Source organism: Bos grunniens, chromosome 8 (assembly GCF_055505025.1).
Source record: "Bos grunniens cultivar Pamir isolate PY7600 chromosome 8, Bosgru_T2T1.0, whole genome shotgun sequence".
In the NCBI taxonomy this organism is placed as follows: Eukaryota; Metazoa; Chordata; class Mammalia; order Artiodactyla; family Bovidae; genus Bos; species Bos grunniens.
The window spans coordinates 75,404,176-75,431,002 of NC_141172.1; the positions used below are offsets into that span (position 1 = coordinate 75,404,176).

The window sequence follows — 26,827 nt, forward strand, 5'->3', positions numbered from 1 at the left end:
ACCTTTGAGGGGGGTCCAGGATCCTTCCGCCCCGAGCTGTTGGTCTCCCAAAGCGCAACCCAGCTCTTGGGATTGGTCGACGGACTGCCAGTTTTCGCCGAAGGTCCGCCTTTTGCCTCCTTCTACTTGTGGTGAGTAGCCTTACAGAGGGATTAGTGGGTTTAGTTCTCCGCGGAGAAACTGAGGCTCGGAGCAATGAGAGTCTGCAGCTGACTAACCTCCGGTCGCTGTAGGGTCAGGAGTGGACTTGCCCTTCTCCAGCTGGCTGTGGGGCGCGGGCAGGCCAGACTCCAGCCGCTGCAGAGAGAAGGCAGGGGCCCTCTGGGGACCCCGCGAGCCTTGTTTGTCCCCAGACGAGTGGTGATCGGGGAGGTCGTCGGAAACCCAGAGTACCGGGTGTGGGGCCCACAGACCCGAGCGCCATACCTTCCCTTCCTTGGGCCTCAGTTTTAACTTTGTTATTACTATTTAAACCCTGCCTACTTTCCAAGAGAGGTTTTATATTTTCTAATTACTTCCTTTATTGAATGGATACTATCGTGACAGTTACAACAGAAGTAAAGAAAGTCACAGGAGAGTCCTACTACCTAAAAACTTTTTTTCTTGGGGCCTAGTTTGGACCTTATGTATCTATTATATCTCTTAAGGGGGAAAATAAATAAATATATGAATGACATTAAATAAGTTGAATGCAATCAAATAGCCAAATGTAGCTGGTGTACAGTCCAGGATGAGAGCACTGATGTTAGGGGTCGGGCAGATCTGCTTTTGAGTCTCTACCCAGACTCATCTCTGAGCTGTAATTTTCTTTTTCCTCTTCTGAAAACGGGGAGTAATGCCTCATGGGGTTGTTGTGAAAATTAAGTGAAATAATGAAGGTAAAGCACTTGGCAAAATGCCTGACAAGTAGTAACTCTTCCGAAAGTGGTAGCTATTATCTTCATACTAGAAATAAGAAAATATATTAGCCAATGGAATCAGTAGATGTACTGTAATTGAGTGCCCAATTTAGTTCAAAACTTGTCAGTTAAATAATGATTAAGGAAACAATCCATTCTTCAAAAGAGTGAAATTTCTTCCTAGTAGCTATATTAAAATATCTTGTGGGGCTGTCAGGGATGTACATGGTGTGATGAACAGTGTGTTCACAGACAGTTTTGCAGAAAATATGAAAAGTCATTTTTTTATTCAACTGTTAATGAAAGCTAAGAGCATGCCATTAAAACATAACAGAGAAGCTTTCTGATGATGTTTTATACAGGGGTTAAGTATGACATATATTTAGTACTTTTGATATGTCAGACCCTACATATACATTATTTATTTTAATCTACAACAACTGTTAATAGTAGGTTGGTATTTCCTTATTTGGAAAATGAGGCGTAGAGAAACGTGTTGCTCAAAATAACATGCTGTTGAATTAGGGAGCTAAGTCTCACTGCAAAGCCAGCCATACTTTTCTGTGTTGTGCGTTCTGTTTTTGATTGAGAAAGGATGAAAATACTTGGAATACAAGCAGTCTTTACTGTCTGAGCTGCCAGGGAAGCCTTCCAGGTGATGCTGATGGTAAAGAACTCTCCTGCCAATGCAGGAGACATAAGAGAAGGGGGTTCAATCCCAGGATTGGGAAGATCCCCTGGAGGAGGAAATAACAATCCACTCCAGTATTCTTGCCTGCAGAATCCCATGGACAGAGGAGCCTGGAGAGCTACAGTCCATAGGGTCACAAAGAGTCAGACACGACTGAAGCGACTTAGCAAGCAAGCAAACTCCTAGTCATCCTTTAAAAACCTTATGGAGTACCCCTTGACCTAAAGATAATCATTCTTTGCTGTCTTTACATCTCACACATACCTTTGTGATGCACAAAACACATCTGGTGACTTGTCTGTTTAAATATCTTCCACTTTCACTAGTATTCAGCTTCCTGTCTTCTCTTCAGTCCTGCCACACTGCTTGTCAAATGGGACACACTCAACAGACATTAGATGAGAGAATGAATCCTTTCAGGCTGTAGTGTTAGAATTCCCCATGTTTGCTTTCCAGAATTGTACAGCAGATGGCACTAATAGGCCACTTAACAGTTCTTCACCAGAAATGATTTTTGTCCGAACCTTGTCTGACTTTGACTTCATCCTTGAAGCCAGTATTCATGTCATTACAGGTGAAATCTCCCATTTCCTCCCTCAGCCAAACAGCAAAGATAGCAAGATGACTCAGCAGCTTAGTCTCTGAAACAGTGGCAGATGTCCAGGTAAAGGTGAGGTTGAGGGAACATTTTCTTTGTCTCAACTCATCAGTTTCTGGTAGTTGGGGGTTTTTCTTTTCTTTCTTTTTTAGTTTTATCTTTTTGTTGATGTTATTGCTTTATTCAAGGATGGGAGCCTTATTTCTGTTTACTTCTTCTAAAGGGAAGAAGGGACTAGGAGAATTGGAGAAGAGACCATTATGATGTGGGATGTGAAGAGAAGCTGAGCAGTCACATAGCTAGCTGCTTATAGGCAGGCAGAGTTGACCTTCTTCCTCATAGTGGAGTAGCCTGGGCAAATTTCCTGGACACTAGTGCCCCAAGTTAGTTACTTGTGTGCTTGTCCAAGGCTGGCATCAAGCTTGTCCCCAATACTTGGTGCTTGAGAACCCTCAGGCTACTGGGTATGGTTTTGAACATGTGGTTATAGGCTCCAGCTTCCCAGAAAAAAAAAAAAGCAGAGGCATAAAAAACCTTTATCAGAGAGACAAAGTTTAGGGGCATCAGACTACACTTTACCCCTCCAGGGTTGTCTTTGGGCAACAGGATCTTCATCTATGTCAGCCTCCAACTAAAACTTCTGTGAATAGGATTCCAGTTAGACATCTTTAAAATCCTCCATATGAATGTAGATCAAAGTGTGGGAATTTTGGGACTGGAAGCGATTTAATAAATCATTTTCGTATCCTCTCTCAGGGCCACTTGTGCCCTAAGCCCTGCTCTTTCGCGGTAAGCAAAGTTGTATAATGGAAAAAAATACAAACTTTGGAGTTAGACTTGATTCCCTGGTATCTCTGATGGTCAAGATTCTGCCTGCAATGCAAGAGACCCAAGTTAGATCCCTGAGTTGGGAAGATCCCCTGGAGAAGGGAATGGGTACCCACTCCAGCATTCTTGCCTGGAGAATTCTGTGGACAGAGGAGTGTGGAGGGCTACAGTCCATGAGGTTGCAAAGAGTCAGATACCACTGAGTGACTAATACTTTCACTTTTCACTTTTACTTAGATTCAAATCTCAGCATTCACAGACCAGTTATGCGTTTGGGGAAGTATTTTAAACATTTTGAATCTGAATTTCCTTATCTTAAACTGGAGGTAACAATGCTTATTGTGAAGAGTTGTCTTGAGCATTATAAAAGATAAAAAACCTTGCATGGGGTAGATTCTTAATTGATAACATGGTGGGATGAAATACTGTTTCTGCTAGAGGGATTTTAGACTATGAGGAACAGGTTGCAGGAGGATTTGGAGAGCTCTTTCTAAAGGTATATTTGTGACGGCTCCTGTGGTTGAGCTGTGCTTGCAATAGCACTCTGATTAATTTGATGAAAATATTGGACCACAACACATCAGTATAGACATTTACCTGTGAATTATTTTTTGGCACCTAAGTCCTCAACCTCCTAGGCGGTGAGGGAATTGTATCTACAGAGAAAGCCAAGAGCGCTTTTCCTTAGCTTCTGGAACCTTGTGATGACTTTGAGGGGGTTTTGTTCAGGGTTTTTTAAACCACCTAAAGCACTTTGCCACTTTGCTGAAGTGTGAATTGCCTGCTGTCAGCCTGGAGTTCTCACCTCCGCAATCTGGCTGCAGGCATATTTGCATATTAGATGGTGTGTTCTTTAACCCCCTGAGGTTTGAATCCACTCAGAGTTTGTGTGCCGGGTGAGTGTGTGTATGTGTATCTGTAAGAGAGTGAGAGAGAGAGAGAGGAAGAAAGAAATCTGGATACTTTAAAACCCCAGGACAGTTTCAGCTCCATGGTCTCCAGAAAAACAGAAAACCTCCAACAATAGCTCCATTGACTTTTATGTAAATGGCACTCTTCAGGAAAACACTGGGCTATTTCCCAAAGTCCCAGAATATAACCTGAGCATTTGTTTGAGTGGGAGGTGGGGAGACAGTTCTGTGGAGTTGGTGAACATCTGTTGAGAGCTGCTGTGCGGGGTCCCAGGAGACAGCTCACAGTCTGGCTCTTACCTGCCAGAGGTGCAGAGATTTACCACACTAGGTGTACGTGCGTGTGATGGCTTTGTACCATGTCCATGTAGCTAAGCTGGAAATGAGTTTCCCAGGAGTCCCTTCCTGGATAGTTCCAGGTTAGGGCTGACCTCAGGAGAATTTTGTGCAAGATTTGGAAGGCTGAAGTGAAGTAGCAGCCAGTCCACTGTGAAGAACAGAGCAGGATCCTGGGCATGGTGGCAGGACATACCTCTGGACACTCTGATCTGCTGGCTCACTTTAGGGTGCAGGACAGCACCCAGGCCCGAAGCTCCCCAACTCCTGCTGCATCGCCTCCTTCAGCCGTTCTGAGTCCCGGGTTGGGTGTACGCTCAGCTCTGTGGCAAAGGGCTCCAGCTTCTGCAAGTCACCTGAGTCAATGAGCTTGGAGACAGTGGACAGAAGTCGATTTGTTCTCACAGGTTCCAGTTTTCCTTGCTGTCTTCCACTTCACAGTCAGCTTTCCTTTCCAACTGCTGGCATCACCAGCTTACAGAGACTTCAGGCCTAACACCAGATGCAGAGGTGACAGAGGTACATGGGTTTCTCCGTCAACTTCTTGATTGGACAAGGTCTATTCCCTACCCTGAATTCTTATAGTATTCTGTTTCTCTTATCAAACATGACAGTAGTAGATTATTCAGGCCGTGTTAAAGGCCCAGAAGATGGAGGGATTAGAAGCCAGAAGGCTTCACAGAAGAGGTGACATCTGAGTTGTTGCTGAAATGATTAGGAGATAGTTGCATGGATGGGGAAGGAAGGAGAAATTGTAGAGTTCAGCTGGCTCAAGCCAAGTGATTGGAGGGTGAACAGGGTACCTTTCTGTCCTCTCTGGGTACAGAGCACAGGTAGAAAGTGAACATCTGTCTGATCCTGGCTCTTGATCCTAGCTCTTCTGGTCTGGCTGTTAGCTGTGGTCACCACTGAATACAGGTATCTATTGAGATACAGTTTTGCTAGGGTGCACCCTTGTCACTAACCTAAGCCTCCTCCCCATAGGACAGTACTGGCCTGCTGCCCTCTCCCCAGTGGTGCCATATGGCCACCGCAGGCTTGTCTCTCTTGGCCCCCATGGAGGCATCTTTGTTTTCTCACGCAGTGTTGGTGACAGCAGTGGTGTGAAATCATGCCCAGGGGCTTCCTGTCCTAGGCAGGGCACTGTGCCCTCTAGCCTTGGATCCCTAAGCTTGTCCCAGCACCCATCTCATGGGACTCTACTTGAAGCAGGGGCAAGGTACCCTACACCTGTAACTTGCTGATGCTTTCTGAGCATCACGATGGGAAGGCCTGGGATCAGGTACCTATTCTTACCTAAACCTGTAACCAGTAATTTGAAATCTTTCTTCACTAGTTCTTTGGTGACAGGGTTCCTTCTGGCTTCCAGAATAAAGTCCTCAGCATGTATTTATTCCCTTGGAGACCAGGGAGCAGAACACCACATTTAATAAAAGCCCTGATACTGGTTTATATATGAATTTTAAACTCAGAAGGATCCACACTTTACATACTGTTATGAGCCACTCTTTTTCTACTTAGTGTGTCTGAAAATCTTTACAAGCAGCACATTTGTCTCTACCTCATTTTTTAAAAAACACATTTTAATTCTTATTTATTTTGGCTGCATTGGGTCTTCATTGTGGTGCGGGGGTTCTCTTGTTAAGGAGCACAGACTCCACAGAGCTCAGGCCTAGTGGTCATGGCACATGGACTTGGTTGCCCCATAGCACATGGGATCTTAGTTTCCCAACCAGGGATTGAACCCTGCCTTGGAAGGCAGATTCTTAACCACTGGACCACCAGGGAAGCTCATCTTGACTGAGCAGCACCAAGGGGCCCATGGAGATCATCAGCTCCTATTCCAGCCACTCCTCTCAGCGTCAGTTGTGGCACCCAGGAGCACCAGCTTCTTCTCTGGCACTGGAATCCTGCAGATGAGGCCCTGCAGCTCGGGCCTCTCCCTGCCTGGGCCAGTCTCTCAGACCTCAACTGCACTTTAGGCCCCTGGTTTTCTTTCAGTTCTGCCATCTCACCTGGGAACCTTTGTCCATGCCGTTCCCTCCACCTGGAACACACTTTCCTCCTTCCCTTGCCGGTTTACCTTTTACTCATCCTTTACTTCTCTGCTCAAATACGTTTCTTTCAGGAAGCATTCCTTATTGCTTCTCGGCCTTTTGGCTAAGATCAAGTGTAGGAAGCATACCTTGATCCCTCAGGCAAGGTCAAGTTTCCAATCATACATTTTCCCTTTGGAACACAGACCTTACTGACAAATGTTCTAAAATTTGCTTAACTATTTGTTTAAAGTCTTCCTCTCCTACTAGACTATAAACTATATTTTATATTCATGCGAGGGCAAAGGCCAAGCATAGTATGTGCTCCATAAATATTTGCTGCAGGAACAAATGCCACAAGTTTTTCTTTAGCAGAGCCTTACTGAAAGGATCTTCCATGTTTTTTGTTTTTTGATGTGTCTGTGTGTGTGTGTGTTTGGCTGCATGCATGGCATGCAGGATCTTAGTTCCACACCCCCTGCAGTGGAATCTCAGAGTCTTAAAGGCTGGACCACCAGGGAAGTCCCTCCTGTCTTTTGTTGTTGACATTTTTTCCTGCAGTGGAAAGAAGACTAAATGGAAAAGACTAAAAAAGTCTGTTGTTATTGTATGGCTGATTATAAAGTTAATGTTCTCTGTAAATTTCCAAATAATATAGATATATATGGAGCAGAAAATGAAAGTTTCCCCATAATCTCATCCTCCAGAAAACAGTATTAATGATGTGTATCCTCTTCCAGTCATTTTTCTGTGCATACTGAAGTCTATTGAGTGCTTATTAATCAGCAGGCACTGTTCTAAACCATTTGACAAAGTTAAGTCATGTAATCCTCACAGCAACCCTTTATAGGAGAGCTATCATTATCCTGTCCTAAGCTGAGGAAACTGAGCTTTAGGAGCTCATCACATGGTGAATGAGTGGCAGAGCCCGAACTTGAACCCAGACTCCAGGTTCATACTCTTGACCACTCTGCTAGTTTGCCTCTGATGGGATGGGAAGGAGACTTTCTACCATGGCTGCCCCTTTATATTTTGAATTTTGGACCATGTGAATGTATCACATTCCAAAACATAAAAGACTGAAAAAAATCAGTAACAAATTTTTAGAACACTAAGCCACCATTCCTAAGTGACTCTTCTAAGCCATCAGAAACCACATTGTTTCCCAGAGAATGCTAATCAATACTCTGTGATGGCCTATATGGGAAAGAATCTAAAATGGAGTGGGTATAGGTATAATGATTCATTCTGCTGTACAGCAGAAACTAACCAACATTGTAAATCAACTATACCCCAAAATAAATAAATGATAGAAGTTAAAAAATACAAAGAAACCATACTTTGGGGTCTCTTTGCTCCAGAGTCTCAAGCTGGAGGCTGAGGGAAATGGGATTGTGGATTTGATGATGACATTGTACTGCATCTCTCCCATTCCCAGCATCTCTCCAGTTTTGCTGAGTTTGCACCTGAGGATCTCCCATCTCTACATACACACATGGGCCCTGCTCCAGCAGGGAGACCCGGAAGAGTTGGGACAGACCCACACTACCAGCTAGAGGCCGGGGGCTGCAGTTAGACACAAAGGCCTGTCTCTGACTCCTGGCTTCCCCGCATTGGTCCTCAGCATGTAGGTGATGAGGTCACTGTTAGCTGGTCTGTGTGACTCCCCGGCACCAGAGTGCTGCCCCGCTCCGGCCTCCTCAGCATGGATCTTCCTGTTTTGTGTAACTTGGCACATCTTTGTTATGCCTTCAGATAGACCATGGCCCTGAGAGCATGTGGCTTGATCATCTTCCGAAGACGCCTCATCCCCAAGGTGGACAACACTGCCATTGAGTTTCTACTGCTACAAGCATCAGATGGCATTCATCACTGGACTCCTCCCAAAGGTGGGAGGCCAGGGGGTGGGCAGTGGGGAAATGCCAAGCACTGTTCAGAAATCCACGCTGCCAGGCACCCTACAGCACTTGCTTCCCAGTGATTGTGTAGCAGGAGGTGGGTGTGTGGGCAGAAACTCTTGGCCCTTCCTGCATACGAGGTCTACATGCCAGGGCAGGAGAACCGAAATAGAACTCTGACTGAATACCAGGTTTTCTTGTATCAGTCACCAGAGCGTCAGCCTCTCCAGTGAATGGTGGGGAAGGAGAAGAGGCACTGGGCTGCAGCTGGGGACCCTGGGGCCAGGTCATTACTGGGCTACAGGTTAAGAGTGAACAGCCCCCAGACAGAAGGGAGCAGAGACTTTAAGGGAAAGTAAGGTGGGGGAGAGGTGAACAAGGCTCCTCCAGGGTTGGAGGAGGGCTTCTCTGGTAGCTCAGATGGTAAAGAATCTGCCTGCAGTTTGAGAGACCTGGGTTCAAACCCTGGGTTGGGAAAATCCCCTGGAGAAGGGAATGACTACCCACTCTAGTATTCTTGCCTGGAGAATTCCATAGACAGAGAAGCCTGGCGGGCTGTAGTCCATGGGGTCATCAGAGTCGGATGCGACTGAGCGACTAACATCTTAGGGTTGGAGAACAAGGAAGTAGGAACAGGAAAAACAGTTGGCACATTTGAGTTCCACTGAGGAGAAACAAAGTGAAAAAAAAAAAGAGGTGTCACCAATACTATGAATAGGAATATTCACACTTGCCTCCTGATCACCTGAGTCACACTGCATGGTGCCTCTCGATGAAAGATTTCAAAGGAAATCTCTGAATTTTCCCTGCCTTAGGCGAGGGAGAAGTTACCATCTTAGCACTGATGGGCAGAATGCTGAATAGATGCTGTTGGGTGGGGTGTGCTCAGAGGTTCGCACACAGTTCTGAGGGAAGGTCAGGCATCTCGAATCAGCGTCACCTCTCTGCCCACCAGCATCCCTCCCACCTGCCTTCCCCGATGCAGTACCTGCCTGGCTTTGTGTCCACGGCTGTATGAGGTGCTTCCAGAGAAAATTCCCCAGCAGCCATGGACAGAAATGGAATTTTAAGTCCAGACTCCTGGTTGCTTTCTGTGGGAGCTATGCAGCAGCAGCTGACTGGGGCGCTGCTCTGGGGACCCCCGGGATGGAGGAGAGTAGGATGTAGCCCTGTCTTTGAGCTAAGAAGAGAACAGCTAAGAATTCCTGCTTCCCAGGAGCTCCCAAACCAGGAGGCCCCCAGCAACTTGTTAAAGCCATGTGTTGATCGAAGCTGCCAGACCCCTCTCAGGCCTTCTTGGCCCCCTTGGGCAAGCTGAGAATTTGCAGGGAGGGCCTTGAGGCAAAGCCGAGGGCTGCTCCCAGTCTGCAGAGCTTCAAGTTCTCTTACAACAGTTTCTTGGCAGTTGTCTGCTTGGGTTTGGGCCTTGCCAACAAATTTTCTTAGAACTGGCTCTCGGCTTGTCCTTAGTCTAAGTTCCCATCAGGACTTTCCCTATGAAACTAGAATCTGGCCTTACTCAGAAAGATGAAAACAATTTGGAAGAGCCTTGATAGCCACTTGGAAACAGCTGCGGGTGCCTTGGTATAGGGTTTAGAGCCTGACCATTGGCCCTGGGACTTCGGGCACCAACTGCAGACGGTGTTAAGTCCTCACTGTGGGCTATAAGCGAAGAACTCCCTCTTCAGCCAGCTCCCACCTGGCAAGAAAGGACCACCCTTCCTTGGGAAGGTCACATTAAGGTCTCCCAGGGAAGGGTTTCCCTGAGAACATGGGATGAAGAGAGCTCCAGAGAAAAATAGAGCAGAGGTCTGGGGGAGGCCAACTTCCACATCGAGGAGCAGCATTCTAGACCAGACTTGCCAAATATATGGTTTGTTTCACTCTCTGTAGCAAAGATGGGGTGGGGAAGGGGCTTGCCCAGACACCACAGAGCCAGACCCTACGTGTCCTGTACCCTATTCTCTGCCAGTTTAGGATATTGCTAAAGCCTAGCAACACCTAGAAAAGTCACCACAGACCCAGCTTTAAATCATCTGACCTGGAAAATCTAGCTTTGTTGACGATTATATTTGCTTCCTCTTCTTTTTTCCTCACCAGGCCACGTGGAACCAGGAGAAAGTGACTTGGAAACAGCCCTTCGGGAGACCCAGGAGGAAGCAGGCATAGAAGCAGGCCAGCTGACCATCATTGAGGGCTTCAGAAGGGAGCTCAGTTACGTAGCCAGAGAGAAGCCTAAAATCGTCATCTACTGGCTGGCGGAGGTAAAGGACTGCGATGTGGAGGTCCGCCTCTCCCGCGAGCACCAAGCCTACCGCTGGCTGGAGCTGGAGGATGCCTGCCAGTTGGCTCAGTTTGAGGAGATGAAGGCTGCACTCCAAGAAGGACACCAGTTTCTCTGCTCCACAGCGACCTGAACTGACCAGAGTCGGGCCTTTTGCCTCAGTAGGATCCTTTCAGGGCCTTCTGAGATGAACTGCCTTCACTTCACTTCACTTCCTTGGTCTTTGGCTCATTATAGCAGAGAGCAGAGAGGCTAGTAAAATCAGCTGAGGACTCTCAGAGGAGAGCAAGCAAGAATCTCAGCTAGGTGGAAAGGAAGGGAAAGGAGGAGTTTAAAAAAAAAAAAAAAGCCCAGGTCCAGTGAGTACCTCCTTATACTTTATGAATAAAATTTATGAATAAACTTCAAGCAGCTTCTCTCTCCCTCTAACCTGCTGTATTTATTTCATGGACTCTTGCCCGGGGCATAGGGGTGCGGTGGAGAAAAACTAGAGTGGATCAGGGCTCCAACCTTAGCTGGAGGGAACCCTGGGACCAACCACTGTACCCCAGAAAAGCTGAGGAATCAGGGAGACCCAACATGACCAGGGCAGCTCTTCTGTCCCTGGACCTCCAAGCACTCTCACCCCACCCCACCAACGTGCCCGATTTGTTGTGGCTTTTATCAGAACGGACAAATAAGTGAGTGGGACTGGAGCGTAGGAATTGGGTCTGCCCGCCATATCCACAGATGCCGAGGACCCACAGTGGGACTCGATCATCTGCGGAGTTTGGTATCCACAGCGGGTCCCCCAGTCCTCCGCAGATAACGGAGTACGATTCTACTCACTAATGTATCTTTTCCTGGCACCAGGGACACGTGTTGCAGGTGCTCAGTATTTCCTAAAATAGAGACCCAGACACAACAGGGACAGGAGGGTCAGGCAGCCCTGGGCCACCAGGTCAATGACACACACACTCCAGCCTCCCAGCCCAGTCCTGACTCCCACAGTCAGTGTGGTGTCAGTGTGACTGAGGTCACTGGCGAGGAGCAGGCCTGAGCCTGGGGCCTCTGCTGGGCCACCTGCAGCCCTGTCATTCCCCTGTGCCATCCTCGCCTGCTGTGGCCTTCACCTTTAGCAGGCCTTGCTTGTTGGCGTTCCTCTCTTCCTACCTACTCCCTTTCTCCACAACTCTGCTGGAAGATCCAGAGGCGCAAGAGGTAGGCCCTGGCCCTCTTTCCCCTTGCTACTAGGGATCACAGAACGCAGGGAAGGTGTTAGATCCTACAGCCCTTCCAGGAGCTGTTAGCAGCTGGGTTCATGTGGATTTCATTAGGGAGTTGTTGCCCAATGAAGTGCGGAAGATTGGCTGGGAAGGGGCATTGGCAAAGGTCAACCTGGATTACCAGGGTCAAGAACAGGCACCCCCAGACGAAATAGAGAAGTCGCCTGGGTCTCTGACAGGCTTCCAGATGTTTTCAGTCACCGTTTCTCCGTGCAGACAGGGCAGAAGTACTAGTGAACAGGATCTTGGAGCCCTGCCAGGGGCCTGAACGGTTTTGTTCCTCACCCCTCTGAGCGGCACTCCCTGAAGGAGGCCTGCTGCAGGAAGTTTTTTGAGCTTAGTGTTCTCTTTCCAGGCCAGCAGGGACCACATCCTACTGATTTAATAAATGCCTGCTGGGCAGTGGTGCCAAACCACAGACTGGCTGCCTCCTAATGAGGGCTGGCCAGCCCTGTGCTCTCAGCATGGGAGTCTGAGGGAGTCTGTGGAATCTCAAAATGCTCAGCACTTGTACACCAGAGTTCGAAGGGACCTGGAAAATGACCTGATTCTGCTGCTCATTTTTTTTTTTAAGCTGGGAATATTGAGGCTTAAGGAGGTAGATGGCCCTGGCAATTGTCTATATGTGAGGTCCTTCGAGAATTAGGTGCCCTAGGGGACTCTTATTTTAGAATATCTTGTGTAGCTTTGGAGTCATTCTTCTAGGCCTTACAGAGTTTTCCATGAAAACACAGGTACTTTGGAGAAGGGGGGTGAATAAATTGCATTCAGCTGCTCACTTTGTGGGACGAATTGACAGGTGTGACTGGGGCATGTTAATGGGCAGTGGATGAGGGAGAGTGAGAGCAGAGCTGAGATTGGGATCTAACAGGTGAGTGGGCTTTGTTGTCATCACCACTTTGCTTTTGGCTGCCTGGGCTTGTTCAAGGGTCATGGGGCTAAGACTGCAATTTCCCCTTCAATCTCAGGCCCTCCAACCAGGTTCCAGAGCATCTCCTCCTGGGAGCTTTCCCTGACAACCACTCGTTCTGTAAACACGGTTCTGTCCCCACCTACACCCAAAGAGGCTTTTCTTGGAGTTGCACTTGTTTTCCCCACTACCACCTGCGCCACCCCAGGGTGAAATGTTAGTCCTCATTTGTGTCTGACTCTTTGCAACCCCATGGGTTATAGCCCACTAGGCCTCTCTGTCCATGGAATTCTCCAAGCAAGAATACTGGAGTCATTTACTATTCCCTTCTCCAGGGGTTCCTGACCCAGGGATTGAACCCAGGTCTCCTGCATCGAAGGCAGATTCTTTACCCTCTGAGCCACCAGGGAAGCCCATCCCGGGGTGAAGAAGCGTCTAGTAAATTAATCCCCACGAGGATGGTCCTAAGTTGCCCCCTCTTGGGGGCCTTTGATAGAGGCTCTGGAAAACCAAAATGCCCTCTTGACTCTCAGAAGCAGTATCTTACACCCCCACAGTAAGCAGTTGTTTGCTGAATTGAAGACCTAAAGGCATGAAGCTATAGGGGTGATTTTAATTGTAGAATTTAAATTGAAATACTGGTGCTGGTGTGGGACGTGAGAAGCAGAGGCTGACTGCTCCCCGAGTGATCCAGTGGGTCCCTTAAGCTCTAGAGGAGGGCGGTGCCAACCCCACTGCTGCCCCCTAGAGGCTGTGCTACAGAGTCCAGCGAAACTTGCTCTCCACCTTCCTTCTAACCCTCCCCCTTCACTTCCTTCCCCTCCTACCCTGCCTCCACCTCAGATTATGTAATAGGAAGCTCTCAACAGGACCCCCTGAGGAGGGGAAAAGGGCTATGGAGGGGAAAGACAGCACTGGATATTGAGTACTGAGGCACAATTTCTTCCTGTTCTTCAGACTGGGACCCCCCCTTCCCCGCCCAGGGACTGAGCCTCTTCCTCTTTAGCTTTCCCCACTCCCCCAACCCCACCCTCAGACTCAGGGCTTAACCTCATAAGGCCAAGAATTCTCCCTCTCCTAATGGGTGAGGGGGCGAGAAGGTACAATTTTTCAGTTATAAAATAAATAAATACAGCCATTGGGCTGTAATGAACAGCATGGTCGTGACTATAGTTAATACTGTATTGTATATTTGAATGTAGGTAGGAGAGTGGATCTTGAATGGTCTCATTACAAGAAAAAAAATTTTTTGTAACTGATGACAGCTGTTAACTGGACTTACTGTGGTGCTCATTTAGCAATGTATACAAATAACGAATCATTACACTGAATACCTTATGTTAATATAATGTTACTGATGCCTCAATTTAACAAAAATTTCAGTTTCTCTTTTCCCCTATAGTCCATTAAAATGGTAAAGTACTTTGAAAAAAAGAAATTCTCTCCTCCCCTCAAGCTGCTGGAAAGATCCTTGGGCATGATGTAATAAAATAGCTAGTCTGAAGATAAAAACCACGTTGTTCCTTGGGAGCTGGGGTGTGTACCAAAGAGGGGAGGGCGTCAGCAGAAGTCCCACTGAGTCGGACAATGGCAGGAAAGGAAATCACCCAGTTGCCGCTGCAGTCTTCTTCAAGGCTGGTCTGGGCAGGCCTCCTCTCATAGGGATGGGCTGTGCAGCTGTTCCCAGAACAGAAGGGAGTATCTCTTCAAATGATTTTCAAAATATGCTCATAAGCATGTGTGTGTGAGCAAAACAGAAGTGTGAGAAGAATTTAGATCTTAGAGGTCTTGAACATCAGAGCTTGAATTTTTTCCTAAATGACCTGATTGAATTTCAGAAAGATTTCCTTGGCTGCCTGCTATACTGATTGAATTGAAGGATTTGAGTGGACAGAATTAGGAATCCACTGCAGTGGTCCAGGCTAGAACTGATAAGATCTGACATGGGGTAGTGGCCAGGAGATGGAGAAGTCAATACTGCCTTGGATTTGAGAAAAGGGACCAGAAATCCTGGTGAGGGGAACCAACAAAAGAAGACTTACTTGCTCTGTAATCAACCAGGGTGAGGGATCCTTTGCCCAAATCTGGGAGAACAGAGCAAAGATCCTCCCAGAAAATTCAAATCTCGGTCTTGAGAGAGGACTTGGCCAGAGTTCAGCCGACTTATACAGTGCTAGAAAGGAAACTGGGGCAGACTCTAAGGCTGCACACGGTCACAGAATGGGGGTGTTAGTCCCCAGTCCCGGATATTTTGCGGTGTCCACTCAAGCTCCCTGCCATTACTCCTGGAGAAGGGAGCTCTCCATTCCTGCATGCCAGCCTCCCCACCCCCACCCTCAGTGGTACAGACCAGTGGGGAACTGGCCATGACAAGGCTGCTGGAAGCTCCATGGAGGGGGGCTAGCCCTCCCTCCCACCCAGATGTGCAGAGAGATAAACATGGAATGTACAAGAGGTGCTGGCAGGGATGGTGGGCGGGACAAGGTTCCAAGGGGACAGAGTTTCTGGCATCCTAGCAAATGGGTAGAGGGAGCTTTTAGTCCTGGTCCCTCCCCTCCCCCCATCCCAAGACCAGCTCTTTCTCATGGTTCCTACCATTCCAGCCACCACCCCAAACTTTTGAACCTCTCTTTTTTGTTGTCAGTGGAGGAAAGGGAAACACTTCTTGGTCTAGAATAGGACCCATTGGGTGGCTGCTTCAAAGACATACATTTCCGTGATTTCACAACCTTGGATGTGTACAGACAGGAGCTGGGCCAAGCTGTTGAAAGATGGGTGAAGCCTGGGTGGCAGATTCTAGGTAACTCAATACAGAACATCAGGTTCCAGTCCAGCCTTGGGGACTAATCTGTGTGACTCAAGTCGATACCCTCTTCCCTCTCGCAGTGTTTTAGTTCGTTCATCTGTGCTTTTGTGATTAATGAAGTCAATGGCATAGGCCAGACTAGAAACCAGACCACAAGTCAAGGCCCATTTGGCTGGGATGTGGCCAGCCAAGGGCACTCTGCCCTCTGGCCCTGCCTTAGCACACAGTGAGTGCTCAGTGGGCCTGGTGCGTCCCCTCCTCCAGCTGAGCTGCCTGCCCTCAATGCCCTCTTAAAATTCTTAACATTTGACTTCATTTTTTTTTTTTTTTTCAACTGGCCACACCACATGGCTTGTGGGATCTTAGCTCTCTGATGACCAGGGATTGAACCCTGGCCCCTGCAGTGGAAGCGTGGAGTCCTAACTGCTGGACAGTCAGGGAACTCCCTCAGTGCTCTTCTAAAGGATACTCCTCCTCCAGGCCAGATGACTTAGGCCCTCCAGATTACTTTACCCACCCCCACCTTCCCATGCCACCTCAGCACACACTTGCTTGGTCCTGGGCTGTAGAAGTTTATTCTAACATGTTCTGTAATCTGAACAGTCCAACATGTGAGCCACTAGTCACACATGGCTTTTGAATACTTGAAATGTGGCTAGCGTGCCTGAAGAACTGGATTTTTAATTACATTTATTTAAAAATTAAATTTAAGAAGTGATATGTGACTAAAGGCTACCCAGTAGGATACAGCACAAGTTTTAGGCAGTTTTCTTCAGTCCTTGTCTACAATTAAGAGTTAATAGGAGTTACCATTTACTAAACACTTACTTCTTGCCAATTTTTGCATAAGTACTTTACAGACACATTTCAATGAGTCCTAGAAATTCTATTTTAAAGATAAAAAGACTGATGCTTGAGAGGTTAGGTCAACTGCTTCAGACTGCATAGTCTGAAGTGGAGGGCCATTTAAATGTGAGTCATGCTCTCCAGCCATTCAGGGAACTTCCCAGGACCCAGCTTAGTTGTCTTCCTTCTACAGTCACTCCACACATATCCCATCGCTGGGCACCAGGACCTAGGAAGGCTCATCACTGAATACTGACTGGTAAATGCTCTTGACCAAAAAGAGAGGGAAGCTAATTCCATGTACTCCCCATCTCCTGGGGACTCCTGGCTCCTGACATTCCACTTCAGATGTCTCTTTTCTCGCCTTTCTCCTGGACCACAGTGTCCCCCAGGTCACAAACTCAGAGCTCAGCTGAGTGCTGTGTGTAGGGGTTTGGAAAGAGGGTATCACATGCAGGCTTAGAGCGAGCCAGCTGGGCTGGGACCTTGAGCCTGGAAAAAAGTCCATGTTGTTTTTAAGCAAGAAAAAAAAACTATTATAATAGCTTTTATTGAGCACCTACTTGTGCCAGGCACTTTACATACATCTGTGCTTATAATTCCCACAACAACCTGGGAGGTAGGCATTATTATCACCATTTTATAGATGAAAAACTGAGGCTCAGAGAGGTTAAGCAGCTTACTCAAGGCCACGCAGTTTCTAGATGAGTGGTGGAATCAGGGGTGAATGCTCCTAAAGTTTCACTAGCATTCTTCACAAAGAAAATTGAGGGGGTAGTGGAGTGGGCAAAGAGATGCATTCTCTAGGGGGTGAGGGGCTGATTCTGCTGTCAGAGTTGTTAAGGGAAGCTGAACCCTGCCCTATTTCCCACCTCCCCACTGCTGGCAAGCCACTCCTTGCCCAGACTCAGCTGCAAAAGCAGAAAAAACTCTCTGGCTGCTCTTCTTAGCAAAGAAAAATAACTAGAATGAAAAATCTTACCCTGTGTGTATATTTGTGGGTGTCGCTGTGTGCGGTAGTTTGTGTGCTGAAGCACACCACCACCAAAATAAAAACATCCTTTCCCCACTTCCCTGGTTTTTTGTTTTTTTTTTGGGGGGGGGGGTCTTTCCGCCCCCCTATTTTCCCACCCAGCTTGTGGGATTCCTGGCCTGGGGATCAAACCTGCACTCACTGTGGTGGAAGCATGCAGTCCTAACCACTGGACCACCAGGGAATTCCCTAACGTGCCTCCCTTTTAAGCCACACCTCTGCCATGTGTATAGGGAGTGAGGCAGCTGAGAAATCTAGACAGGGCTGTTTATTTTCTACTAGAGTCCCAGGGACATCACCTAGGAAGGGACCAGGTTGAAAGTCAAAACCTCAAGTTTGCTCCCTGCCCCCTCCCTCCAGGCTTATGCAGCCTCAGAGGTATTGTGTTAATTCCATAGATCCAGGGACCCATGGTGCCTCTCTCTCTCTCTCACACACACACACATACACACAGAACACACACACACAGGTTCTTGAGTTAAGGCACCAAGTCTGGCCTGCATGGCCTTGCGAGTCTTTGCCCATCAGGGAGTGGCCCTGGCCCAGGGCTGAACCACGTGTGTACACAGATGCCTAAGGATGGGGTCAGGAGTCTCTTCACAAATGAGGGACAATGACGATGGCTCTGTCCTCCCGGCCTTTGGGAGGGGACCACTTGCCTCCTTGTCAGTTGGCCAAGTACCTCCATCCCTTGTCACCAGCTGGGTGGGACCAGGTCAGCTACAGGTCAGGCGAGTGCTGAGAACTCAGGGCCTGGCACTTTCCAACACCAAGAATGTGCCCTTTCTAAGTGTGGCAGGAGGCTATTTTGGGACCTTCAAGAGGACCAAGTCACCACAAGAGGATCAAGTCACCACTTCAGAAGGACAAAGATGGAAGGTGAGGCTTCTTTCTGTGCTTTTCTCTTTTTGTTTTGGCCATGCCACTGTGGTATGCAGGATCTTAGTTCCCCTATTAGGGACTGAACTCCAGCCCCCTGCAGTGGAAGGATGGAGTCCTAACCACCGGACCACCTCAGGAAGTCCCCTTCTCTGTGCGTTTAAAACCCAACTGTGTTTTACAGGAAGAAAACTGATTTTTTTTCCTCTGAGCTCTCTTGCCCCCACCCAAGGGAAGGAGTTTCTGTAGACTGGAGTGCCTGTGGAGAGGAGGGCTGTAACCATTGTGCACTGGAGTTGGGGGGCGGGTGGTGCTTCAGTGTCTTCTCCCCCGCCCTACAGGAGCCGGTTCCAGCACATTTAGGTCAATTACCCACTTAGTGGGTGGTATAAAGTTGGGGACTTCCTGTGGGATAGACGGTGCGGTTGTGATTTTGAGGGTTAAAGGCCTACATGAAGACTAGGGTTAGGGCTGCCAGGTTTCTGGGCCCTGGGCTGGGTCAGGATACCCAGATGAAGTAAGCGATCTCGTCCAGGTCAACGGGGTAATCCGTGAGCAGCACTGGTGTCTTGTCAAAAAGCTCACCTTTATAGCTGCGCCACCTGCCTGCAGGCAGGTAGACGTCCCGCTCCTGCTTGCCCGGCTCCAGTACGGGTGCCACGAGCAGCGTGTCTCCGATAAGAAACTGTGAGTCGATGCGGTGCGCCGTCTCATCGCCGGGCGCGATCCACCAGAGGGGGCGCACGATGGGGTCGCCCGTGTCAGTGACCTCACCCGCCAGTTCCAACAACAGTGGCGCCACGAGCGAGGCCCTCAGCGCCGTGAACTTGTGCGCAATGGCCACCACTTCAGCGTCGTACCGCCAGGGCGGAACGGAGAACTGCATAGCTGGCATGAAGGCGGCCACTTCCAGCCAGCGCACGTACAGCTCGCGCTCGGGCACGTCGCCGCCGCTGGTTGAGCGCTCGGATACAGCGTTGCCACCCACCATATCGGGCAGGATGAAGGGGTAGCCCAGCATGCTGACGGTGAGCACCGCGGGGATGAGCGAGCGCAGCCCCAGATCGTAGCCCCACACCGAGTCACGGTCCACCAGGCGGAAAAAGCACGATATGTTCTGGGACTGGTAGCCCACGCGGACCTCGGCCAGCGAGAAGAAGGGCAGCGCCATCTCCGTGTAGCGCCGGCTCCAGATGTTGGGATCAGACAGCGGCCTGTAGGTGCTGAAGTCCCGGGGCAAATAGCTGACTTCGCCAGCGTCAAACTTGAAGGAGGCCACGGAGTAGCGTGAGCGCAGTCGCCTTAGGTGTCCTTGGAACCAGTCGCGGGCCTCGGGGCGCGTGAAGTCGAGCACTGCGCCGATGCCATTCCACCAGCGCACGAGAGCCGGCAGCCGGCCGGTGGGTTCGCGCACAAACAGCTCCCGCTCCACGCCCTCGCCAAAGCGGGAAGAATTGTAGTTGACAAACGGGTGTACCCAAAGCGTGACGCGAAAGCCGGCGTCGCGCAGGCGGCGGAACATGTCGCTAGCGTTAGGAAACTTGGCCTCGTCGAAGTCGAAGTCGCCGTAGGCAGGAGTGTACATGTCGTCGATTTCCAGGTGGCTGCTGTTGAAGCGGTGCTGGCGGATCTGTTGGGCGAAACGCTGCACCTTGTCCTGGTCCACCGCGCGCCCGTACAGCACCCATGTGGACCAGATGGGGTCCCGGAAGGCCTCGGGTGCTGGGACCCTCGACGGCTTGTTGAAATAGCGCCGCACCATGTACTTGTGGATGGAGGTGACGTCCGAGCCGACGCACACGCGGTAACTGAGCTCGGGTGCAGCGGCTCGGCCGGCTGGCGGCTTGTAGGGCGTGTCGTGGTAGCGCGCCTGCAGTCGCAGAGAGCGCTCCGTGCTGTTCCAGCCCAGGTGGAAGGGCACCGAGTCGTTGACCTTGATGGCCGCCGCGCGCGACGACAGCCAGTAGCGCTCGAGGATGCCGCCAAAGGCGGCATCGGAGGAGTAGACGTCGCTGGTGACGAAGGGCTGCGGCTCCTGCTGGCCGTCCAGGCGGATGGGCCAGTGCTGGGTCTTCATCTCGGCGCCGCCGTACCAGTGCGCCCCAGCATCGCCCAGGAACATGGCGTGCTCCACCGCGCGCCCTGGAGCCGCCTCCTCCCAGCGCACGCGGTAGCACATGACTGTGTCCTTGGGTCGCACGGTCTGGATGAAGAAGTGCAGCGGGCGCCCATCCGCTGTGCGAGAGCAGCCAAGCAGGGCGCCGTCGCGGCTGCAGGAATCCAGGTCCAGGACGCCCGAGCGGAAGGCCAGGCGGAACACCTGCTCGCCCTTCTGGTTGCGAATCGAGAAGCCACCACGGTTGAGGTCCAGCAGCTCCGCGCGCAGGCGTTCCGCCTTTCGTAGAGAGGCGCTGTAGTAGCACCAGGCCACCACCGCGGCCAACACCAGCAGCAGCCCCAGCACTGCGGAGCCCAGCAGCGGCTTCAGCTCTTTGGACGGCTTGGGCTTGGTAGGGGAAAAGTTGTCAGGCAAGAAGGTGTACATGGTTGCGGCTGCGAGGGTCTCAGGAGTCTTACGACCTGTGTGGCTCCCAGAGCGGCGGCGGGGGTAGGCCTGGGAATTCTCCTGAGAATTCTGGGGCATCAGCCCCCAGTTAAGGAAGGAGCGGGCAGGGGGGCCACCCGACAAAGCCAATCTGAACCTGGCCGGCCTGATTCAGGAAGGGGAAGAGAGAGGTGGAACTGAGCCTTCTCATTCCATAGTATTTACATTTGGTTCTGTAAGACAAGTGTGTATTTTGGGCAGTTGTATACTGGGACGTCAGGATTTACTCTTACCAGGATGTTCTGTCTGCACCTTACCTACCCCTTCTCATGGGCACCCTGCTTGCCAAAATTAGTCAGGACTCTGAAAGGGGAGGTAGCTCAGAAGGTAAAGAATCTGCCTGCAACGCAGGAGACTGGGGCTTGATCCCTAGGTTGGGAAAGTCCCCTGGAGAAGGGAATGGCAACCCACTCCAGTATTCTTGCCTGGAAAATTCCATGGACAGAAGAGCCTGGCTGGCTACAGTCCATGGGGTCTCAAAGAGTGGGACATGACTGAGTGACTAACACTTTCACTTTCTGAAAGGGGAGGGGCAGATGATATGCATCTCCATTTTCCTGGTGGAGGAACAAACCCAGACAGAGTCAGGGAGCTGTCCAGGATCACAGAATTACTCAGGCCTCCCTGGATCACACATGGGGGCTGCTCAGGATGATGAGAAGGGGAAGGATCTGGAGAAGGCCTAGTTTCCCAGAGTGGTGGCCATGATGTGAGAAGGGAGATAAGCCTGTGAGGTCCTTGAGACCTTTAACACAGTGGTAGGCTGGTTTCCCTATGCAGGAGGGGGAGAGGACAAAGGAAGGGGAACAGCTCAGACATGGAATTTAATCTTGAGTCAGAAGCCATGTTAAATCTGGAGATTAGACAAGATACTTGAAGCCAGACTCAGTCCTAGGGCCTGGTTTGGGGGCGGGGGGCAGGGTGGGTTTTGGACATTAGGAAAGGGTCAGGAGCCTAGTATGAGGGCTTGGTGGCTTCTCACATCTCCCTCTCTTTGCTCTCAAACTCCCCTCTGCTCTCAGCCATCAGGACCACCGAGTCCCTGTGTCTGCCCACCTTCCTGCTTTGCTCCCAGCACCCACATCTGTGGGCCGGTTACCTCCTGGCTTTGTCTCCAGCACTGTCCCACTGTCCTGTTTGCTCCTATCCTAGTGAGAGCACTGTTATTTCTCTCCTGTACCATTGCAACACTTCCTCAATAGGCCTCCCTGATTTCAACTTCTTTTTCCCCCAAGGCCTTCTGCTCCCAGATACTAACCTGATCTTTCTAAAGCACTTATCAGATTACATCTCTCCCTAGTTCAGGGAGCTGCTCAAGACCCCCATGATGTTCAGAAGAGTAAGCTTTGCAAATTGAGGCTCAAGGCATACACGGTCTCACCTGTCCTTCTGATTCCATTTCCACCCAGGTCTATCCTATGACTACCAATCTCATTCCTTCCTTAACCTAAATCCTTCAGGCCACCTGCTTTAGGAAATTTCACCCACCCATCTTGGGTCAATTTCTTTTCCCCACCCCCAGCTCTCTGGCAGTCAAACACCCACTACTGCACACATACACTTATGCATACTGTATGCTAAAAACTCAGATATGACTGCAGAGAGACACAAACTTGGGTGGAGGTGTGTCCCAACCTGCTGTTCAAGGCTACTGACCCTTGTCCCAGCCCTCAGGGCAGAGTCCAACAAAGAAATAGCACCAACCAGGTGCATACACAGATATATACACTGCCAGCCCGCCAGCTGCCCACCTGCTCCAGCTGGAGGTTAGGGGGGCGGTGGGGAGGAAAGAGGAGACTGACAAACAGTAATTAGACTCCTCCCAGATGCCAGTGTCTGTTTCCAAGTCCCCAGAGACTTCCAAAGACTTTCCAGAACTGCTCAGGGTTCTCACCTCCCCTCCTCCCCCAAAGACATTATCAAGAATGCCAGGTGCAAATCAGAAGTTTGATCCCAGATGTCCATATACAGCTCCCAACAATATCCTCCCCCACCCCCTACCAGTAAGGTTCTATCTCGGGGCCTTATTCTCTGAGCTCCTTTCCCTAACTCTCGAAATTGGTTAGTTCCAGCTGGTCTAGAACAGCCTCTTACTCCCTTCCTCTCATCCTACACGATTTAGCCTTCAAAATTCCCCCACATGACTATGGATTCCCTTCCTGTAGGCATAGGTTAGAAAAGTCCTGGAAAGTGTAGGCAGTAGCCTTTAGCTGATGCCCTTAAGCTAGTGTTAGTCGCTCAGTCATGTCTGACTCTTTGTGACCCCATGGACTGTAGCCCACCAGGCTCCTCTGTCCATAGAATTCTCCAGGCAAGAATACTGGAGTGGGTTGCCATGCCCGCCTCCAGGTGATCTTTCCAACCCAGGGATCGAACCCTGGGTTCATTGCAGGCAGATTCTTTACCATCTGAGCCACCATGGACACCCTTAAGCCCTTAAGCTAATCAAGACCCAAAGCAGGCTTTGGGGGACCAGGCTGCCAAAATTCATTCAAGACAACCAAGGTGCCTTCTGGGCATTTAGGGAGAAAGAGTCTGTATCTAATATAAGAGAGATAGCTCATCCTCAAAACGTTCATATTAAGCCAACCCATCTACTGACCCCTGGAGGCATGGAGAGGCCACCAAGGTGTCCTCAAAAGCCTTTTCAAACACTTAGGTTCTAAGAATCTTTACTTACTACAGTTCTGAGGTTCTTTGGTGAAGGACAAAAACCCACAGGCCCTGTGCTGGTCTCCTTAATGCCACCATGGCATCCAACCCTAACAATAATGCTGAACAGGGGGGCACAGCAGCAGTGCCACTTTACAGATGAGGAAATAGTGGCCCAAACAGAAAAAGGAACTTGTTTGAAGTCACGCAGGTAGCAAGATTTCCTGAGTCCAAAATTCCAGTTTAACCCCTACAGGGTAAGTTTTAGGAATGGGAGATAACGACTGGCTATCTGAATGCAGTAGAGGAAAGGAGCTTTGTGGCCAAAGGGGTGGGACAGGCTTCCATTGGGTGGATGTGGGCATGATGAGGCCTGTCCTCCCAAGGGCTGGTGCTGCTGCTGGCTCCAGAAAGGCTTCTTGGGGGTGGGAAGTGGCAATTTTAACGGCATCTGGTACAGGGACTGTGGTTCCGGTGTTAACGGTGGCTCTGGAGACCCCTGTAATCTGCCGCCTCCGCCATCTGGCCAACCACAGGCTAAGGCTGGTAGGTGGGGGTTTGCCCTAGCCAAGCCTCTCCCCACTTGATGGTCAACCTCAGTCTTGGCTTCCGGCCTCTAGCTGGCTCTAACGGGGAGGGTCAGGCCCAACCCAACTGAGGGGAGGCCATTCCACGTTGAGTTGTTTGTCCAACACAATTCCCAGGGGTAGGGTGGGGGTGGAAATGTCAAAGGCAACTCGATCCGGGCCCGTCTACCCGTCCTGCGCAGCGAAGGGATCCGGGGGTATCGAGTGACTGAGCCTACAGCCTGGAATACCCTACACCCACTGCCAATGCTGCAGCTATAATGTCCGAAGGGACAGACTGAGGTCGCCAGCTGGTGACCGCGGCCCCAAAAGGAGCTCAGGTGTCCAGGTTCACCCCACCTACTCATCTGTAGGAGAGAAAGTGCAGGAAATACTCTCCCCCAGCACCCTCCACCCAAGGTCTTCCCGCGGGGCTCACTCACGGCAGTGACCCCAGAAGTGGGGGTGAAGGGAGGCTACCGCAGATCCCCTCCAAGCTCGCAGAAGTTGAGCTGCTACGGTGCGACTCGGGGCGCTGCCTCGCTGGGGACTGCTGAGGCCGTCCTCAGGCCCCGCCCCCTGGCTGCTCGGCCACGCCCCGGTCATTAGGACTCGCCTAGTCTCGAAGTCCAGCTCCGCCGCTGGCGTCGGACCATCCTCCCACATTGTCACGCGGACTAGAGGCCACGCCCCTTAGACCCTACCTTCCCCTCTCTGCTCTTTGCCCAGCTCGGGGCAGCTCGGGGCAGCTCAGGCCAGCCTGCCTGGTGCTTCCCGGCTCACCACCCCCTTCCCCGCCCCCCCTAGTCCCCGCCCCACTCGCCTGCAGGCCCGCCCCTGGTGAACTGTTGCTCAGCCACACGCTGGGGCGGGGGGGCTCTGCCCCGGGCCTGCTGGGAAGTGTAGTTCTGGAGGAAAGTGCAGCTGCCGAATGTTAGGATTGTCACACCTCCAAGGCTAAATTTGGGATGTGTAAGAGAAGGCGCGAGCCTCAGGGTAATGGGGCAGAGCTGGCTCTCGGGATTCTTTTTCCTCCAGTTTGGACAGGTTGAGGCCGTCTTGGTATAACGCTCTCATCAGCTCTTTTCCCATGTGTAAAAAGGGTAGGGGGATTCTGGGAAGATCCCAGCGGTTCAATACAGGTTGGATCCAATCAAGGACCCCACGGAATGTAGCCTTGTTCCATCATCCGGGAGGCCTGACCTATCAGTTCCCACCGGATCAGACCAGCAATGTCTGAGGTTAGGGACTGAGAAGACCAGATTCTGCTCGGTATTTTGCAAAGTCTTCCCCCAATCACTTCCCTTGGTGACAGCCATTATAAGTGCCTGTGCTGTGAGGAGGTGGGTGTGCCCCAGCATACACCTGCACCCAGGAGGAATGGGGTGAAAAAATACCAAAGACCCTAGAGACTCCAGAACAGCCCAAACCTTGCTTCTTGAGGGACAGAGAAACAGGGCCTTGTTGGGCCAAGATTTCTTGGTCACGAAATCTTCCAAAATTGTTCTGGAACCCACCCCTTGGACTTGGGTCAGGGAGGGCAGTAAGGGGTTCTGTATAGACTTTAGGGTGGCTGTGATGGAGACTCTGGGGACAGAGATTAAGAGATTGAGTAAGGGGCATGGCTCTGACTGCAGGATGGAGGATTCTGGTCCACTGAGATATGGGGGTGATGGGACATCTAGGTTGGAGGATATTGGGGAAATGTCAGTTGTGCCCTCCTGGGATGGGAGGTGAATGGGACCTCCTGAGTGGCTAGGTGGGCCCATTAGTTTGGGCTCTGGAATGGAAAGGAGGACATGCCCCTCATAAGCTACTGTTATGTGTCAGGAGGGCACTCAGTGCCACCCATGGGAACTACTGAGATGATGGGGTGGGGAGGGCTCAGTGCAGGATGACTTTGAGAAACTGCATCTCCGCTGACGAGGCGTGGCAGAGGCCTGAGTGACTGACTCCTCATGCCAGCCCTGCTGGGTGAGGACACTGCAGGCAGCCTTTAGGGTGAAGAATTTATTTATTGTTCAGCCCCCTTGGCCTGGCCAGCCCCGGCTTCTACCAGCAGTGGTAGTCAGGATAGGTCTCGGACACAAATTCAGGGTGGACAACATAGTTGTTTCTCTGGGAACCACCGGTCTTCTTGAAGTGACTTGTGTCCCATCTGTGGGGAGAGATGGGTCAGCCCTTTTGGACCCTCATATATCTGACTCCAATTCTCAATGTTAATCTTATCCCAACATTTTGCCCTAATACTGACCCTAGGCTCCAACATTGACCTCTTGACCTCAGGTACTACTGTTAAATTTTTGATTCCCAATACCCACTCCCTAACATTGACTTCCTACCCTTTAATTCAAAAACATCAATTGATGTTTTTGAACTGTGGTGTTGGAGAAGACTCTTGAGAGTCCCTTGACTGCAAGGAGATCAAACCAGCCAATCCTAAAGGAAATCAGTCCTGAATATTCACTGGAAGGACTGATGCTGAAGCTGAAACTCCAATACTTTGGGAAGAACTGACTCATTGGAAAAGACCCTGATGCTGGGCGAGATTGAAGGCAGGAGAAGGGGATGACAGAGGATGAGATGGTTGGCTGGCATCACCGGATTGATGGACATGAGTTTGAGCAAACTCTGGAAGTTGGTGATGGACAGGGAAGCCTGGCATGCTACAGTCCATGGGGTCGCAAAGAGTCGGACACAACTGAGCGACTGAACTGAACCCTTTAATTCGAGCCCTGAACCTAACACCCTGATCTCTTGACTCTAAGCCCCACTGCCAACCTG

General features: G+C 50.3%; 3 protein-coding genes and 1 long non-coding RNA gene across 11 annotated transcripts in view; 1 reads left to right on the plus strand and 3 right to left on the minus strand.

Annotated features, from left to right (window-relative positions):
* On the plus strand, positions 1-10,910 carry NUDT2 (nudix hydrolase 2). Of its 3 annotated transcripts, none has more exons than XM_086416690.1 (3): positions 1-131; positions 8,055-8,188; positions 10,298-10,910. In XM_086416690.1, the coding sequence occupies exons 2-3, from the start codon at positions 8,062-8,064 to the stop codon at positions 10,612-10,614; spliced, it is 444 nt and encodes a 147-aa protein (XP_086272816.1). In that variant the 5' UTR covers positions 1-131; positions 8,055-8,061; the 3' UTR covers positions 10,615-10,910. The 3 variants fall into 3 exon arrangements, with proteins under 3 accessions (XP_086272816.1, XP_086272817.1, XP_086272819.1); XM_086416691.1 differs by having other exon boundaries at positions 8,059-8,188; XM_086416693.1 differs by lacking the exons at positions 1-131; positions 8,055-8,188 and adding an exon at positions 9,806-10,070.
* On the minus strand, positions 1,168-24,595 carry MYORG (myogenesis regulating glycosidase). Of its 3 annotated transcripts, none has more exons than XM_086416648.1 (2): positions 18,806-21,014; positions 1,168-2,685 (listed from the first exon to the last, which is right to left on the minus strand). In XM_086416648.1, exons 1-2 carry the CDS (start codon positions 20,862-20,864, stop codon positions 2,573-2,575), a joined length of 2,172 nt encoding a protein of 723 aa, XP_086272774.1. In that variant the 5' UTR covers positions 20,865-21,014; the 3' UTR covers positions 1,168-2,572. The 3 variants fall into 3 exon arrangements, with proteins under 3 accessions (XP_086272774.1, XP_086272775.1, XP_086272777.1); XM_086416649.1 differs by lacking the exon at positions 1,168-2,685 and adding an exon at positions 24,487-24,595 and having other exon boundaries at positions 16,843-20,931; XM_086416651.1 differs by lacking the exon at positions 1,168-2,685 and adding an exon at positions 24,487-24,595 and having other exon boundaries at positions 16,843-20,998.
* On the minus strand, positions 7,130-10,375 carry LOC147367460 (uncharacterized). The gene is made up of 2 exons (XR_015170109.1): positions 10,239-10,375; positions 7,130-8,861 (listed from the first exon to the last, which is right to left on the minus strand). It is a non-coding gene; the product is annotated as an uncharacterized LOC147367460 (long non-coding RNA).
* Positions 20,881-26,827, minus strand: part of SPMIP6 (sperm microtubule inner protein 6) — a 19,526-nt gene continuing 13,579 nt past the window's right edge. For 2 of the 4 annotated variants that reach the window (XM_086416696.1, XM_086416694.1), the window contains one exon: positions 26,039-26,201. In XM_086416696.1, coding sequence (XP_086272822.1) covers positions 26,096-26,201 — 106 coding nt within the window. In that variant the 3' untranslated portion in view covers positions 26,039-26,095. Of the gene's footprint in view, positions 20,932-26,038; positions 26,202-26,827 lie in introns of those variants that run through there. The other 2 variants (XM_086416695.1, XM_086416697.1) reach the window with 2 other exon arrangements.

Bases quoted from the DNA above. Each gene is read 5' to 3' on its own strand.
- NUDT2 (XM_086416690.1), top strand. From the start codon at position 8,062: ATGGCCCTGAGAGCATGTGGCTTGATCATCTTCCGAAGACGCCTCATC. The intron at 8,189-10,297 runs GTGGGAGGCCAG...TTTCCTCACCAG, and splicing joins TCACTGGACTCCTCCCAAAG to GCCACGTGGAACCAGGAGAA.
- MYORG (XM_086416648.1), bottom strand. From the start codon at position 20,864: ATGCCCCAGAATTCTCAGGAGAATTCCCAGGCCTACCCCCGCCGCCGC. The intron at 2,686-18,805 runs GTGAGCTTTTTG...TTTTCTGGGAAG, and splicing joins CAGGTGGCGCAGCTATAAAG to CTGGAGCCTATAACCACATG.